General features: G+C 37.5%; 1 protein-coding gene across 8 annotated transcripts in view; it reads right to left on the bottom strand.

Moving 5' to 3' along the window:
* STAU2 (staufen double-stranded RNA binding protein 2) overlaps nucleotides 1-16,643 on the bottom strand; it is a 305,778-nt gene that overhangs the window by 117,965 nt on the left and 171,170 nt on the right. For all 8 annotated transcript variants that reach the window (XM_024765757.1, XM_024765756.1, XM_024765753.1 and 5 more), the window contains one exon: nucleotides 13,846-14,153. In XM_024765757.1, the coding sequence (XP_024621525.1) occupies nucleotides 13,846-14,153 (308 nt within the window). The remainder of the gene's footprint in view (nucleotides 1-13,845; nucleotides 14,154-16,643) is intronic.

A 16,643-nucleotide genomic window follows, 5' to 3' on the forward strand; every position in this document is an offset into this window, starting at 1 on the left:
TGGGGAGGGCCACAACAGGGGAGGGGCCCCAAAAACAAAAAAAAAAAAAAAAAAAAAAAAAAAAAGCAATGACACACATACCTGAAACAAATGAAAAAAATGTATAATCTCACCAAAGAAACAGAGATATAAGAAGAACAAAATAGAAGTTTTAGAACCTAAAAACCAAAATTAACTCAATGGATGGGCTTAACAACAGAAGGGAGAGAACAGAGGAAAGAATCAGTGAACTTGAAGATAGAAAAATAGAAATTCCTCAATCTGGACAACAGAGAAAACAGACTGAGAAAAAATGAACAGAGCCTCAAAAACATGTGGGACCACAGCAAAAGATCTAATATTTGTGTCATCAGAGTCCCAGAAGGAGAACAGATAGTGATTGCAGCTAAAAAAGAATTTGAAGAAATAATGGCTGAAAATTTACCAAATTTGGGTAAAAGATATAATACACCTACAGCTTCAAGAAGCTGAACAAACTCCAAATGTGATAAACACAGAGAAACCCATGCCAAGACAAATCATAATCAAACTTTTAAAACTTAAACTGCTATCCTGGAAGCAGTGACCTATAGAGGTAAAACAATTCGACAGTAATTTCTCAACAGAAACCATGGAGGCCAGAGGAATTGGAACATTTTTTAAGCACTAAAAAAACTGTCAACCCATCATTTTATATCCAGCAAATATATCCTTAAACAATGAAAGGGAATCTAAAACATTCTCAAATGGAAACTGAGAGTATGTTACCAGCATACCTACCCTAAAAGAATGGCTAAAGTAAGTTTTTGAAACAGAAGGGAAATGATAAAAGCAGGAATCTTGGAACTCCATTGGGAAGAAAGAAAGAACACAGAAAGGGGTAAAAATGTTGGTAAACACAATAGACTTTCTTTTCCTGAATTTTCTAGGTTATGTTTGATATTTGAAGCTAAAATTACAACACTGTCTGATGTAGTTCTTATATATGTAGAGGAAATATTTAAGACAATTATAAACTGAGCAAATAAGGCACTGAGAAGGGCATATCACTTCTGTGATATTCTTACCAAAATGCACGACCTCAATCAAACAATGAGAAAATATCAGAAAAACGCAAATTCAAGAACAGTCTACGAAATAAGTGGCCAATATTATTCAAAATTGTCAAAATCATGAAAGACTAAAGAACTGTTATTGATTGGAAGAGACTTAAGAAGCATCACAACTAAATGCAGTGTGGGATCTTGGACTGGATCCTGGACCAGAAAAATGGCATTAGTAGGAAAACTGACAAAATCTGAATAAGAGCTGTAGATTGGTTAATAGTATTATGTCATCATTAATTCCCTAGTACTGACAAATTTATTTTATGGTTATATAATTGTTAACATCAAACTCTGTAGTATTTTTCTGCTTTTCTCTAAGTCTAAAATTATTTTTTAGAGGCCATTTATAGTAGAAGAGAAAACCTTTAGTGCTTCAGAATAAAGGAGACTTGAAAGAAGCCAAGAGGCTATTAGAGGAGGTAATAAACAAATTTTTCTATGCATATCAGAATTTTATACTAAAAGAATCTTCAAACACAAGAGAAGGGAATCAGTGGAGACTAAATTATCTCTTAATTAGAAAAATTAAGTCACTGAGCAATGTGGTACTTTCTATCTCTGATATGGGAAGTAAAAAGGTTGCAGAAAAAAATTTTCCAAGCATAAAAGCCTAGAAAATTATAATATCCAAAGCATCATGAAAAAGAGAAGTTAAAGGTTCCTCTTTAAGTTAGAGTTTTAGGGAGAAAAAATGTGTAATATAGGCCTATGCCTGGGAAGCCTACCAATGGGGACCAAGAAACTTGAACCGAGAAATATCAATAAATGCTACTGATCTGCAAAAGGTAAGAGGAAATAAGTTGCTGCTTAAACTGCAAATCCAAATTGGTAGCAAACACCACCTATGAGATTATTTTTTAGCTATTTCTATTTTAACCCTAGGAAAGTACTGCTATTACCAACTCAACGCCCCCCACACCCCACATTCACTTTATTATAGAAAGTTTCCACTGAAACTCTTCTAACAGGGAGCAGTAACCACCTAAAAGCCAATTCTGTTAGGTTCTTCTTTGACAGAGAAGTTATGGAAAACTAAGAGAGGCTACTATCCCAGAAGCCAAAAGAAGAGAAAGTTCAGTATGAGACAAAGTTTGGAGTCTGAGTCCATCCAGGTTAAGGGCCTCAGAAAACAAAACTCAAAGTATGCAGAGGAATGTAACAGAACCCAGTCTCTATAATGTACCATTAACAACAGTCAAGATGCAATCCAAAATTACTTGATCTAGAATAAATAGGAAAACCTGACACACAATTAAGTGAAAAGGCAATTAATTAATTAAGACGGAATCCAATATATCTGATGTTGAAATGAACATAAAAGGTGTTTAGAGAACCTATTATAACTATTTTCAAGGATGTAAAGGAAAATATGTCTAAAATAAATGAATGAATAGGTAGTATCAGCAGAGAAACAGAAACTAAAAAGAACCATATGGAAAGTCTAGAAATGAAAATACAATACCCAAAGTAAGAAAAAAAAAATCACTGGATGAAAGAGATATAGAACTTATAGATACACAGAAATAATACAATCTGAAATTCAGAAAAAATTTTAATGAATAAAGCCTCAGGATTCTCTGAGACAGTATAAAAAATGCATGTAAATGGAGGGAGAGGAGAGAGAAAAGGTAGCAAAAAATTTATTTGAAGAAAATATGGCCAAAACTTTCCCAAATTTGCTGAAAGCAATAAATATACCAATTTAAGAAAGCAATAAATATGCAGTGAGTTCAACAGTGGCCCCCAAAAGATATGTTCAAGTCCTAATTTCTAGTACCTTTAAATGTGACCTTATTTGAAATAGGATATTTGCAGATATAATTAAGTTGGGATCATCCTGGATTTAGAGTGGGCCCTAAATCCAATGACAAGTATCCTTGCAGCTTTCCCATATTTTGAATTATTTGCTTAGGAAAGATGTCAAGATGGCCAGTTAGTAATTAAGTGATTAATTAATTAATGGGTATATTCAGTGGTATTTAAGAACAACTGGTTGTGTTCCAGTTTCTGGTAATGGAAGTATAAATTCACCAGACAAAGCCTCTCGCAGATAACAATACACGATGTCGACAAAATAAAACATCTGAAGACAGTGGAATGTGATCAAAAGCAGGAAGATATCAGGGCAGAGTTTTCCCTTAAAAGACCAAAACTATATGGAGTAAGAATTGTGAGTTTATGGCTTTTTCTTGCCTGAGGGCATTCCTCGCTTCCTGTAGTTCTATTGGTAGAAAACTGCAGTCTTACCAGCTGGAGAGAGCAGTGGAAAGAGCTTAGGGGTGGCAGATGAGCTGGTCATTGAGGGAAGAAATTCTAGAAATGAGGTAGCAGTAGACGTGGTGAAACACTAAAGCTGAATATAAACTCTACACAAACCCCTGCTAACTACAAAACTTTACATGTACAGGAAAGACACTAGAAGACCTGACGTAGAAATAGGCAGGAACCAGTGAGAAGTCCGTTAAGATCTAAAAGTCTGACACTTTTTTGTTTGAGTGCAGCCCCTCAAGTGCACACAGCTCAAAAGATAGAAAGCTAAAGCTTTACTGGCCTGAAGTATCAGAGGACATGGGCTGGCAGATCAGCTGAAAATTGGGGGTTGGGAGGGGGAATGCTAGAAGCTAGGAAATGCAAAGGGTGAGCTCCAAAATCTGAGCCTAAATGTGCCCAAATAATTAGGTAGGCACAGAAAGACTGCAAAAGGAAAGGCTGCAGCTGGAAGCTGAAGAAACTAAGTGGAAATATCAGCTGAGGGATATCACCACGGTGAAGGCAAAGCTTGAAGTTTTAGTCCAGGCAACTTAACTGAGTACTAGACCAAAAACAAAAAGAAAAACAATAATCTACAAAAGAAAAGACGATCCAGAGTTGCTATAACATATGATAATATGTCTACAATGTCCATTTTTCAAACAAAAATTACAGACATGCAGAGAAATCGAAATGAAGCATATTCATAAATAAGGTGGTCAAGAGGAAACTGACTCCTAATGGGCCCAGATGTTGGGTTTAGATGACAAAGACTTCAAAGAAGCTATTATAAAGATGTTCAAATAATTTTTAAAAATGTGTTCTCAATGACTATACAGATATGGAATCACAACAAAGAAACAGAAAAAAAAAAGAAGAAGAACCAAATAGAAACATTAGATTAAAAAAATACAATAACTGAAGTGAAAAATTTATTACATGGGCTCCACAGCAAATTGGAGAGGACAGAGAAAGTAGTCAGTAAATCTGAAAATAGATCAACGGAAGTTACACAATCCAAAGATGGAGAAAAATAAACAGAGTCTCGAATACCTGAAGGACAACATCAAGAGGACCAACATATATGTAATTAGAGTCCCAAAAGGAGAGGAAAGAGAAAAGGGCAAAAAAATCTTTTGAAAAAACTAGCCAAAATCTTTTCAAAACTAGTGAGAAACATTATCTTAATCTAAAAAGCTAAATGAATCCCAAGCAGGATTAAAAATAATCCTAGACATGGTACAGCCAAACTGGTGAAACAAAGGTGAACAGAATATCTTAATAGCAGCTAGAGTGAAACAACACATTACACATATGGTGCAGAAACAACTGGTTATCCTATGGGAAAAACAGGCTTCAAGTCTCACCCATACCATACCCCCAAAATTAAATAGGTATCAGCATTAAACATAAAAGCACAAACTACAAAATGTCTAGAAAAAAATCAGAGAAAATCTCTGCAACCTTGGGGTAGTCAAAAATTCCTTAGATAGGACCAAAAAGGCACAGTTTATGGGGAAAAAAATGTAAACTTGAACTTCATCAAAACTGAAAACTTCTTTTCCACTTTTCAAAAGATGCCATTAAGATAATGAAAAGACAAGTCAGGGGCACAGGCAGGGAGATAATATCTGCAACAGAAAGGGCTTGTATCCAGAATGTATAAAGAACTCTGATGACGCAATAATTTTAAAAAATCGCAACCAGAAACTGGGAAAAAGATGTGGAAATTTCACAAAGATATATAATTGGCCAACAAGCACAAGAAAAGAAGTGCATATTATTGGTCATCAGGGAAATACAAATTAAAATACAAGTGAGATACCACTGTACCCTTCACAGAATAAGACTGATCATATCAATGTATGGAACCCTCATACAGCGCTGGTAGGAATGTAATATGATACAACACACTGAAAAAGAATCTGATAGTTTCTTGTAAGCATACTTACCATGTGACCCAGGAATTTCACTCTGAGGTATTTTTCCAAGAGAACTGGAAACATGTCTGCACAAAATCTTGTACATGAATGTTCACAAACAGCTTTACTCATAATAGCCCCAAACTGGAAACAACTCGAATGTCCATCAACAGATAAACTGATATATAATTTGTGGTGTACATCATACAATGGACTAGTACTTAGCAATACAAAGGAACAAACTACTGATATACACAACATGGACAATCTCAGAAACATTACAGCCAGTGAAAGAGGCCAGAAACAAAACTGTTCAGGCTGGATGATTCAATTTTTATGAAATTTTAGGCACAACTAATCTTTGTGACAAAAAAGATATCCTGGTTGCCCAGAGCCACAGAGAGGTGAGGAAAACAGGCTACAAAGAGGCACCGGGGAATATTTTACAGTAATAGAAATATTCCCATCTTGATTGTGGTTGTAGTTACATGGTGGTATACATTTTTCAAAACTCATCGAACTGTATAACTAAAATGGGTGTGCTTTATTGTATGTAAATTGTACCTCAATAAGGTTGATCAAAACATTTCAAAAGCATAGTTATCTGATACAACACTAAGTCATTGCTCACACTTCTCACAAATAATCATAATTAATCTCCCAATTAATTTCCAAGTAATTGTTACCTTAGGAGACTAACCATTTGAATTTATCACATGTTCAGATGTGACTGTCTGTCCTTCCACTTCCCCCTCTCTCCTGGCCACACTCCACATCCCACCCCCAACAATCCCATCCTAATGTCAGCTTCATGAGGGCAGAACCCTTGACTGTCATTTATGCTATATCCTCAGTGCAAAAAGTGCACCTGGCCCATGGCAGGTGCTCAATATACTTTGGTTGATGTAATGAATGAATGAATCCCTCACATTGTTGGTATTCATCAGGAATCTCTTCCTAGGCCTTTACCCACTTTCCCTGGTCAATCTTTACTACTTTTTTTTTTTTTTTTTTTTTTTTTTTTTTGCGGTACGCGAGCCTCTCGCTGCTGCGGCCTCTCCCGTTGCGGAGCACAGGCTCCGGACGCGCAGGCTCAGCGGCCATGGCTCACGGGCCCAGCCGCTCCACGGCTTGTGGGATCTTCCGGGACCGGGGCAAAAAACCGTGTCCCCTGCATCGGCAGGTGGACTCTCAACCACTGCGCCACCAGGGAAGCCCTTTACTACTTTTATGGCTTCAATTGCACCTGTACATCGATCACTCCCCAATCTCTGTGTCCTATGCTCTCTTGCTGATCACCAGACCCACTGATGAATGCCTACTGGACTGCTGTCTTTGAAAGTCCCACAGGAAACTCAAATTCGCCATGTTTAAAATGGAACTCATTAACCTCCTGTAAGTTTATTCATCACGTTCGTACTAAAAATAAAACCTTTCCTAAAACATTCGTATTACCTTCCTACTTTACTTCATTCTCAAATTCTTGAAATGAATGGTCAATTCATCCTCAAAGAGTCTCTAATTACTCTACAACGCCACCTAAATGTAGCTTCCATCCTGACCAGGACAGTGAAAGCATCCTCACAGAAGTTAGCAGCCAAGATCATTGAATTCTCTCAACTGTACCGTGGATGCCTGTACCTCAGCCCCACTCCTCTATGACCATTAGCTTTGCTTCATTCAATCTTTGCTATTTCTCTACTGGATTCATGCAAAGTCACTCTAATTGGTCTTTCTGCTACCAATCTTTTTGTCTAGTTCCTCCTCCACATGCTTACAGAATTATCTTTCTGAAATACAAAACCAATGTCACTACCCTTTAAAAAAGAAGTTGGTGGTCTCTGGCTAACAGCTAAATTCAAATTCTCAGCAGCACACGTCTTTTCAGCCTACTTGCCAACCACTTCCACTTTGAACTCTTAAGCATTTTCTAAAACATCATGCCCTTTTGTCTTTAGGAGTCAGCTGTTTCTGCCTGCAATTTCTTTTCTTCTTATTCACCTTAAAAGTCTATGTACTTCTTAAAGCTCATTCAAATGTCCCTCAGCTATGAATTCTTCTTAATTCCTTCAGTCTGAGCTCTTCATTCCCATCCATGATTCTTGACATGGCTAATCATACCTCAAGGGATGACACTTACTATGCGGGGCAGGCATTACCTACGTTATTTCCTGCAGCATGCTACAAATATTTAATTTTTTTTAAATTAAATTTTTGTGTAATGTTCAAACACTGATCCCCGGAGACCAGACTCAATTGTGATAGCGGCCACTCTTCTGTATATTGGTTTTATTTTCCTGTCTGTCTGTCTCCAACTTGACCATAACTCTTCCTGTACCCACTGTCTGGTATGCTACCTGGCACGTGTAGGTATGTATTAAGTATCGGCCCAGAGTGAATAAACAAACGTTCCAGTTCCTGTTGTTCAGCTAAATCAATTCCAGTATTCAATGAGATGATACTATATACCCAGATTAACTTCATATCCATCCAGTTCTTCACATACATACTGAAATGACTGAAAACTATTCTTAATGCACTATTTTTCTCTTAATAAGAGTTTCTGAAGCTGTGAACTGTGTATCCTTTTCCAGCTGTACTCCTTGTTTTCTCAAATGTTCCACTACAGGATTTGATTCTGAACTTTTCTTATACTTAAAAAAATGACAATAGTACAGATAAAAAACATTTTAAAAGTTTTTCAACTATCTCTTATCTCTCACAGTTATATCTGCTTTTTGATGTGACCGTGTCAAGACGCCAGAACTTTCCTGAACCTAAAATCTGTAAGGGTTTAAAATTAACTAATAATTCTCTATGTGGAAATGAGTAAACTGCATTACTAATAGGATGCTTTACTTCTGTAGTCCCTCAAATGTGTATTTACATCATAAAGTTGTATCTTTGAATAAAAACTGAAGTTCCTTCCAGCTCAAAAGAGAATTCTTAAATAACTCAGACTCAGTTGTGTACCTAGTGGAGGGCATAAATAAATTTATTAATGAAAGCTACGACTAAACCAAAACGATATCCAGAAGACCATGGACTACCACGAACACTAGTCCTACCTTCAGGGATCAGGCTTCAAACACTATACAATAGCTGGATTTAAAATCAAACGAAGATTTATAAGCAAGAAGCAGAAATGTACCAGGCACTTCTGCTGTGTCATAAAATAAGGTAGGTAATGCCTCGTTCACTATCTGATACATAACGAGGCAGTCAATGAACGTTAGTTTCGTTTCCCTGTTTACTCATATATCTCCTAATGCCCCTGGTATGTCAAGAGTAGTTTTTTTCCGTGTGCAGAAATCTTTTACACTCAGTATTCCACATACTGTTCTCTTTCTCAAGAGTTGTCCTGGGTGAGAAGAGAACAATATATCTGAAATTTTAGATGCTGTCATTCACGAAAAAAAAATCTCAGCCATAGCTGAATGCTGGAGAGAGGGAAATAGATAATTTCAACATGACTTAGAATGAACATAGGTATATAGATACCAGCCTGACATGCACTGACATGTACCTGATGGGTACTACAATTAATCTTACATTACTAAGTAAAAAATCACATCATTGCCAACCTTTTCTAGCAAAAGGAAATGAAATTCACCTTTAGATGAAAAATAATTTCCTTTTCTTCAAATTGATTGAAGAAATAATTGATTATTGGTTTCCAAATAATTCCAAATAGAATTCTCATGCTGACTTGAAATCTCTTCCGGTACAAACAGAAAAGGCTACAGCTATTTCTACTTGGGGATGACACGTAACGGCAACTATTTTTTTCTGCACCTCAGTGGCTCATTTCAAAGTCACTGTGCCAGGACAGCTCTTTTGTGTTTGTATATTACTCTTTCTTTGAAATATGTGTCTTACTATGTATGTGCTGGCATATCAAGGCTCAAAATGAGTACCTTTGTCTTTCTGATTACATTCTGCAGTGATTCAGGGTGGAGTCAGTTAGTCCTGAATAGTTTATGCAGTAATGGTAGACTGTTTACTTGAAGCCTGATTGATTCTTATTTGTGTTACTGTTACTCATCACAGTATGTTTTTATATGTATCAGGATTTCTTTCTTCAAATGTAATATTTTTCTCTAAAGGGTTGGAAATTTCAGCAAAGTAAGGTGACCTATCATTCTACTGGTTTTTATGAAGTATGGTTATGTGATATGTAGTCTGCATACCCTCACGGGCTTGGCCAAGTATATCAAGGCCTAAAGAAACCAGACAATAAGTCAGTTTGTATGAATGTAGGCTGCCCACTTGAAGAACAAATCTGAGTTTTAGGGTCCCTACAGGAAAACCAAGCCTTCAGGAGAATTCTTCCAATTTCTCCAAGGTCTTTGAAAAGCAGCAGAGGCTAAATCCAAGAGGGCTTTTTAAGAAGTGACTATGAATCAGAGCAGAATCTCTTGACCCCATGCTAAACCCATATATGTTTTGCTCCTTGTACTCTGAGTAATTTCTCATCACTTTATACATTTGTGTAACAGTGTAGATGAAAATTTGGGCTCAGAAGTGACACGGTGAGTTATGTTTCAAGGACAAGCTAGAAACGGGGGAAAAACATATTCCTAAGTGGAAGAGTATATGTATATGCATGATTTCTTTCTCCATATTTTCCTATTAGGAATCTACAAAAGTTTACTGAAACTGGTCTTTAAAAAAAAATGGATCCCTTACTCTTTAAAAAAACAAGTTGCAAATAGCTACTCTGATTATAAATATGTGGATTACAAAAAGTGAGGTACAGGGAAATAAGAAAAAAGAGAAAGGAAAAAGGTTGATTCTCAAATTGGCCAAGCCCCACTCCCCATGTCCCAGCTCAGTGTAATCTGTACTAAGGTCGTATTGTTAAAATATGCTATGTGTCATACATGTCAAAAATAAATCTTTAAAAGAAGCTCATAACCATAAAAGAAGTCTGCTATAATCATACTAAACTTCAGAAAAGGAGATATATTATTATAGTTGAAATGTATTATGTTTGAATTGTATTTGAAAAGAAAGTTTTTAGTTAAATAGATATTTCTAAGCCTTCTACTGACATTCTCATCTTGCTAAAAATGGCACCAGCATCATAAACTCACAATAATGAACAGCCCCCCTACAAAACACTCCTTGATTTTTATAAAATAAACTAATTACGGTTTAACTAAGACACCAACTAAGTGCTTCTTTGCATTCTTTATGTGAGAAAAACAAATCTAGTTTATCAAATTTTACTCTCAAGGTTTTAAAAACAACACTCTTCAGTGGATGATAGTCACAAGGAAGGGTACAGACTAAAAGATTAAAATTAAATCCATCTATCAAGGAGAATTTACTAAAAGATTAAAATTAAATCCATCTATCAAGGAGAATTTACTAAAACAACTCATTTAAATTTCCAATCTAATCATGTTCTAATGACTCATTTAAACAATGAAACGGCTTATAGTTAATTATTCAGAGAGATTTTTAATCTAATGTATGGAAAAGCATATTAAAGATGGAAAAACTCAGAATAATGTAAATTATAACACAACAAAACAGTCTTCTGCTTCAGCTCAAAAGCAGAGCATTTCAAAAATGTCTCCATAACAATCTTCTTTAAAAAGCTGAATGATTTTGAAATATTTTGGCATTGTAATTAAAGGGTATCAAGGTACGCACCAAGGAACCCTGAACACTACGGTATAACTACATTTCAAATGGAATTTTTATGAAATGCATAGAAGTTATAGAAGCATGCTAACTGGGCTGAACAAAGTCTGAGGTTCACAGAACTACTGATATAAAACTTTTTTCTGCTAAAAAATAATAAATCAATAAGAACATTCAGGCTTTAAAAGAAGATAATAAAAATGTACTCGATAAAAATTCAAAAAATAAATATTCACTTATGATAGAGATCCAAAGGCTTGCATCTAAAATGTGATTAAAAACTTTAGGTGAGCCCAAGAAAGGATAAAAGAATTACTGAGAATGTGCAAGTGTTCAGTCATATTCTGACCTATGAAGTCAGCTTTATTAATAATAACTTTAATTGTATAATAAATTATTCTGTAGATTTAAGCAAAAGGATGTGAGTTTAATACCTACATTCCGGTGAGCAAATAAGCTTTTTGTAACTTATAATTTCAATTAAGGAAAAAAACTTAAAAGTTAAAACAACGTCGTTTTCAGTACACTAATATATTTTTTTACTTTGTAATACAATATAGCTGTCACATACAATGGCTCTGGTAGGCTTAAATCAAATGTCAGTGGGCACAGAGGGCCAGAGAAGGGTTTATATACAATATTCAATAAGCAATAATATCTATTCAGTGTACGGTAACAAAATTTTAAAAGTACGAACCTAGAAACACAGAAAAAGAATTTATTGTTTTTAAATTCCAGAAATGAAAATAACATAACAGCATGTCATCCATAACAAGCTGGCCCTATAATTTCTAAACTACAGTCCAATTAAAACATTTAAGAAATAGAAACAATCTACATGTTTTTCTACCAGGTAAATGTACCTGAGAAAGTTACCTATAAAGCAAGAGGCTTTAAAACTCTTAACCACAAAGACTCTTCTACCGTGACATTATGAGGACGTGCCGGGCACCTGACAGGGAAGGGAAGCCATTTCCCACAGTCTGTTCACCACACACTGCAGGCTGCAGCCCGTCAGCAAAACAATATTTCATCGCAACACCGAGCTCATTTGACCAAAGCAGCACAGTAACGTTTTAAAACCATGTTTATCTTCATTAGTATGTAAAAATCACCATACACAAATTTGGAAATGTTTAACGTGTCCATAAGTAAGAGTGTATTATCTCAGCATAAGCTTTAAAAAAAAAAAAGGTCCGAGTACTCAGCCCAAATATAGGAGAAACAGATTCTACATTTTGACTAAAGTAAAGGTATTTTAAAATTATAGTTGTTGTCATTGCTAAGAATTAACAAATAAATACAAATTTAAGTAGTTCTTCTGGCAGCAAAATTACGTCTATCAGAGGAACATCTCCAACCAAAAAATCAATTCAGAGCTTGAGTGCAATTTGTGCTTTGTTTCTATCAAAATGCAAATGCAGTGTTACTTTCACACATTTCTAAATGACTAGACTTGTAAATAAACAGTGAATTCCTTTTCATCACAGTTTATTTCTAGTCACCTTATGCAGATTATAGATAGAACTAAAAATTGCTTAGTTTTTCTTTTCCAGTACTTTAACTGTGTGAATCAAGGTCCTTTTATTTTAAACAGTGATTTATTGTTATTCTTAAGGTAAACAACGAAAACAAGTTCTAAATTTTAATTTTTAAGTTAAGTGTTTAAAATTTCAGATGACAGAGCCCAAAACTGGTAACAGCTTTTTAGATTTCAGATTAATAGTCTAAGTAAAAACACTCAACGACTACCTGGCAATAGATGTGAAAGAATCAGGTTTCAGTGACGAGAAACAAAAAAAAGACATGCAAAATACCCCCTTGGTAAAACACATGATCTTCTCTCTTATATCTAAATTTGTAAAATTTTTATAAATACATGGTCATTCTACACAATACAGATCTTCTAGAAGATTTCTAAAGGAAATTACAGTTTTTGGTCTTAAGGAGTAAGACTAAGACGGAAAGGGGGGTGAATATAATGAAATCTGAGGGAGCAGTCCACTCTTTCTACACACAAGCACGCTGCTGTTCACCCAGTCAAGTGAGCGATTACAGCTCAGTACAGGATTTTCAAGGCAACTAAGAAGTCAGAACACAGGTATTTCCTCTTCCTAGAGTTAACGATTCTTTAAAAAGTTCTACTCATAAAGGATTGTTGGGTTTTTTTTCAAAAGGGAACACTGACTAAACGGGGGGTGGGGGGGAAGGTTTCCAGCCCCAAATTCATATACACAACAAGTGGACTATAAGCTAGATTTAGACTGCCCGGGGAAATAGACTTGTTGGTACCGTCTAAGGTAGGCGCTACCCTAGATGGTTCAAAACACGATCTAGTAAAACGATACATGTTTTTATGCCTCAGACAACTAGAAAGCATTACTGTTCTAATACCATGTTTAACTAACTCCTAAGATAATAGACTTCTAGGATGTTGTACCTTAGTGGTATACCTGAATCATTACTAGCCATAGAATGTCAAATTCAAAACTGCTATGAAAGTCAAATCAGCATTAGAAAAAAACCTTACTGTAAAATGAGGGAGGACTTAGTGCTAAATACTAATACCAAATGTACGAAGGCAGAATTTTTGTTTGGGGAGGAGAGTGAGGGAATAGATGCACCCAAGCAGAACACAGAACAGAGAATGAAAAATGCTTAAAAAAAAACAAATCAAAAACAAAAACAGAAGAAGAAGGAATATGGAGGAGAGCCAGGAGGCAAAAGAATTACTGGAGAGCATGAAAAATCTTTAAAATCAGGCGTGGGCACATGACTCGTTTTTCTGTCCTCTGTGTTCCTAATAATTTACAATGTAAGTGGCATAGAAGTCACGCTAGCAGGCAAGAACGAGCTTTCTGATGGACAGAGATGAAGGATTTGGGGCTAATGGACTGTTTTGTTTTCTTGTTTTTGTTTTTGCTTTTAATTCATACCTGAAAGCCTTGAATCCTTGCTAAATATTCCAGCTGTTTTGAAGGTTGTACTGGAGAACAAGGGGGAGGAGGAGAACTTCCTTTTAAACCTATGGCTTCAGCTGTAGGAGATGTTCCATTCATAAGGAGTTCCCTGGCAATTGTAGCTGAACTACTCGAGGTGGGAGATATACTGAAGAAAGAGCTTGAGGGTTGGTTCATATCTTTGGGTGACAAATAGCCTAGAGCTGTGCCAGAGATTACTTTGTGGCGGCTGGCTTCCATCTCTTGATAAACATCAGGAGACAAATGAAGAATTCCTTTTGGAGCTACAAGTAAAATAAAGGAACACTGTTATTACACGTAAAATAAGTGGAACAGAAACATGTTATAGCATTATTAACTCAAGGATTTCACTTGACACAGTGACTGAGCAGTGAGAAACGCTGTAAGCAAGCACCTTCCCCACGCTTGCAGAGGCAACGGCAGTCTCCTGTTTGGAGGCGAATAACGCATGTTTCAATATTCCTAAAATCATTAGTATAAACAAGCCACCGAAGTGACTTCAGGGGAAAGTGTTACGTGGTAGGGAAGCTGTGGGGAACACGGGTAACTGATGTGTGGAAGTGCAACATGGGATAAGATCAGGAATGTGCAGGGTCTTCACCCTGCAACTTAATATTTTATGATCTCATAAAAGAGATCCCTAACATATGCAGCAACTGAGACACAGTGGGTAAAAATGAAGACTGGGTCAGTCCAAACCATCGGAGGAACAAACTCCTATATCCGACGGCCTACTGGTGTTCTCCTATGTCCCACCGTCAACTCTATCTCATGAACATGTCAAAAAGCGACAGAGCATCTTCTCCCCCAAACTGTCTCCTATCTGGCTTACCTCATCACGACACCACCATCCACCTGCTCAGCTGCCCAACCTAGACCCCTGGCAACCATCTCTGAGTCACCCACAAACAAGTAACTGCCGTGTGCAGTCTAGAATTTGCCCCGTCATCACCAAGTGCATTAGTTCAAGCCAGGCCACACACAGGTTCTAATATCAAGAGGAGTGAGCCTGGGACTGTGTCATCAGTTGGCAGGGTTGTAAACATATAAAAACAGCACTTTCCTGTGACTACCATTTGTCTCAGAGAGGTTTCAAACCACACTTCACACTGCTTGTTCTAATATCTTTGGGTCAGATTTTAACGACTCTCAAATCATGATATTATCTTTTAAAATTACTGATAAATCACCACTTTTGGAGGATGTGCTCTGAGAGACACAACTTCATTCCCTTGGTCCTGCCTCCCCCTTTCCAACTGCCAACCTCCTGATACAGGCCCTCAGTGTTTCTGGCCAGGGTTACTGTAACAACCGCTAAAAGTTTCACCGCTGCTAGTCTCCCCAGTGTCCATTTCCCAAAATGTGTTCTATAACACAGTCCCCCAATATAAGGGTTCCATGATAAATAAATTGGGGAAACAATGAAAATTGTATCACACACAAACGTCCTTTTGGAGGATTAAAAACGCACATGAGCACAGTAAAGACTGAGAAGTCCAGAAGAACGGAAATCTATTCAACTTGGTTTAACCCAGGATTTCCCAAATTTATTTTATATCCAGGCTTTTCACATAATATTAATAATATCTAACACTCGGGGAAATGCTAAGACCAGCCACCCTCTTACTTTAAAGTCTTCACTGGCTCCCTCACTTACACGATAAAATCTAAACTTCTTAGGACGACGTATGAAGCCCTCAGTGACCTGGCCCCTCCTCACCTCTCCATCCTACCAAAATACTCATGCGGAACCCATACTCCCATCATGCAAATATATTCACACTTCTTCCAATACTCTGGCTTGTTTGATCCCATCATATCTGTATTTCTACTGTACACACACACACACACACACACCAGTTAAGCTCCGACTACTAGGTTCCAGGCACTGTGCTAACCAATACTGTCCTGACCTCAAGTCACCCTCAGTCTCTCAGGAGAGGAAAATGAAAGGCATAAATAACATAGGGTGGTAAGTGCCTCTGGAGAGGTGGGTTAGGGAGCGGTAGGAGCTCAGCAAAGGCTTCCTGGAGGTGGTACTGACGGCACATTTCAATGGATGAGGAGAACTGGGCCAGGGAGGAAGAGAGCTGAAGGCAGATGGCAGCATGAGCAAACGCGGGCACTAGCAGAGTAAGCCCAGGAAAGCAAGAAGGGGGAGGTGCGGGGGATGCCCTGGTGGCGCAGTGGTTGAGAGTCTGCCTGCCAATGCAAGGGACACGGGTTCGAGCCCCCGTCTGGGAAGATCCCACATGCCGGGGAGCAACTAGGCCCGTGAGCCACGACTACTGAGCCTGCGCGTCTGGAGCCTGTGCTCCACAAGAAGCGAGGCCGCGACGGTGAGAGGCCCGCGCACCGCGATGGAGAGTAGCCCCCGCTTGCCGCAACTAGAGAAAGCCCTTGCACAGAAATGAGGACCCAACACAGCCAAAGATAAATAAATAAATAAATTTTTAAAAAAAGAAGGGGGAGGTGAGAACTGCAACAGGGGAAGGAGGAGGCAGGAAGGGGCGAAGCTCCAGGAGACTTCATCCTGACGGCATTAAACATAAAGGAGTTGCTTTTAAAAATAAATGGGACTTCCCTGGCGGTCCAGTTGCTTAGGGCTCGGTGCTTCCACCGCAGGGGCTTGGCTTCGAACCCTGGTCCGGGAACTAAGATCCCGCACGTCGCACGGCGCAGCCAAAAAAATAAGTGATTTATATAGCTTAAAATAACATATCAATCCCATTTTATGGATTTACTTTATGCCT

Source organism: Neophocaena asiaeorientalis, unplaced genomic scaffold (genome assembly GCF_003031525.2).
Source record: "Neophocaena asiaeorientalis asiaeorientalis breed wild unplaced genomic scaffold, Neophocaena_asiaeorientalis_V1.1 scaffold417, whole genome shotgun sequence".
In the NCBI taxonomy this organism is placed as follows: domain Eukaryota; kingdom Metazoa; phylum Chordata; class Mammalia; order Artiodactyla; family Phocoenidae; genus Neophocaena; species Neophocaena asiaeorientalis.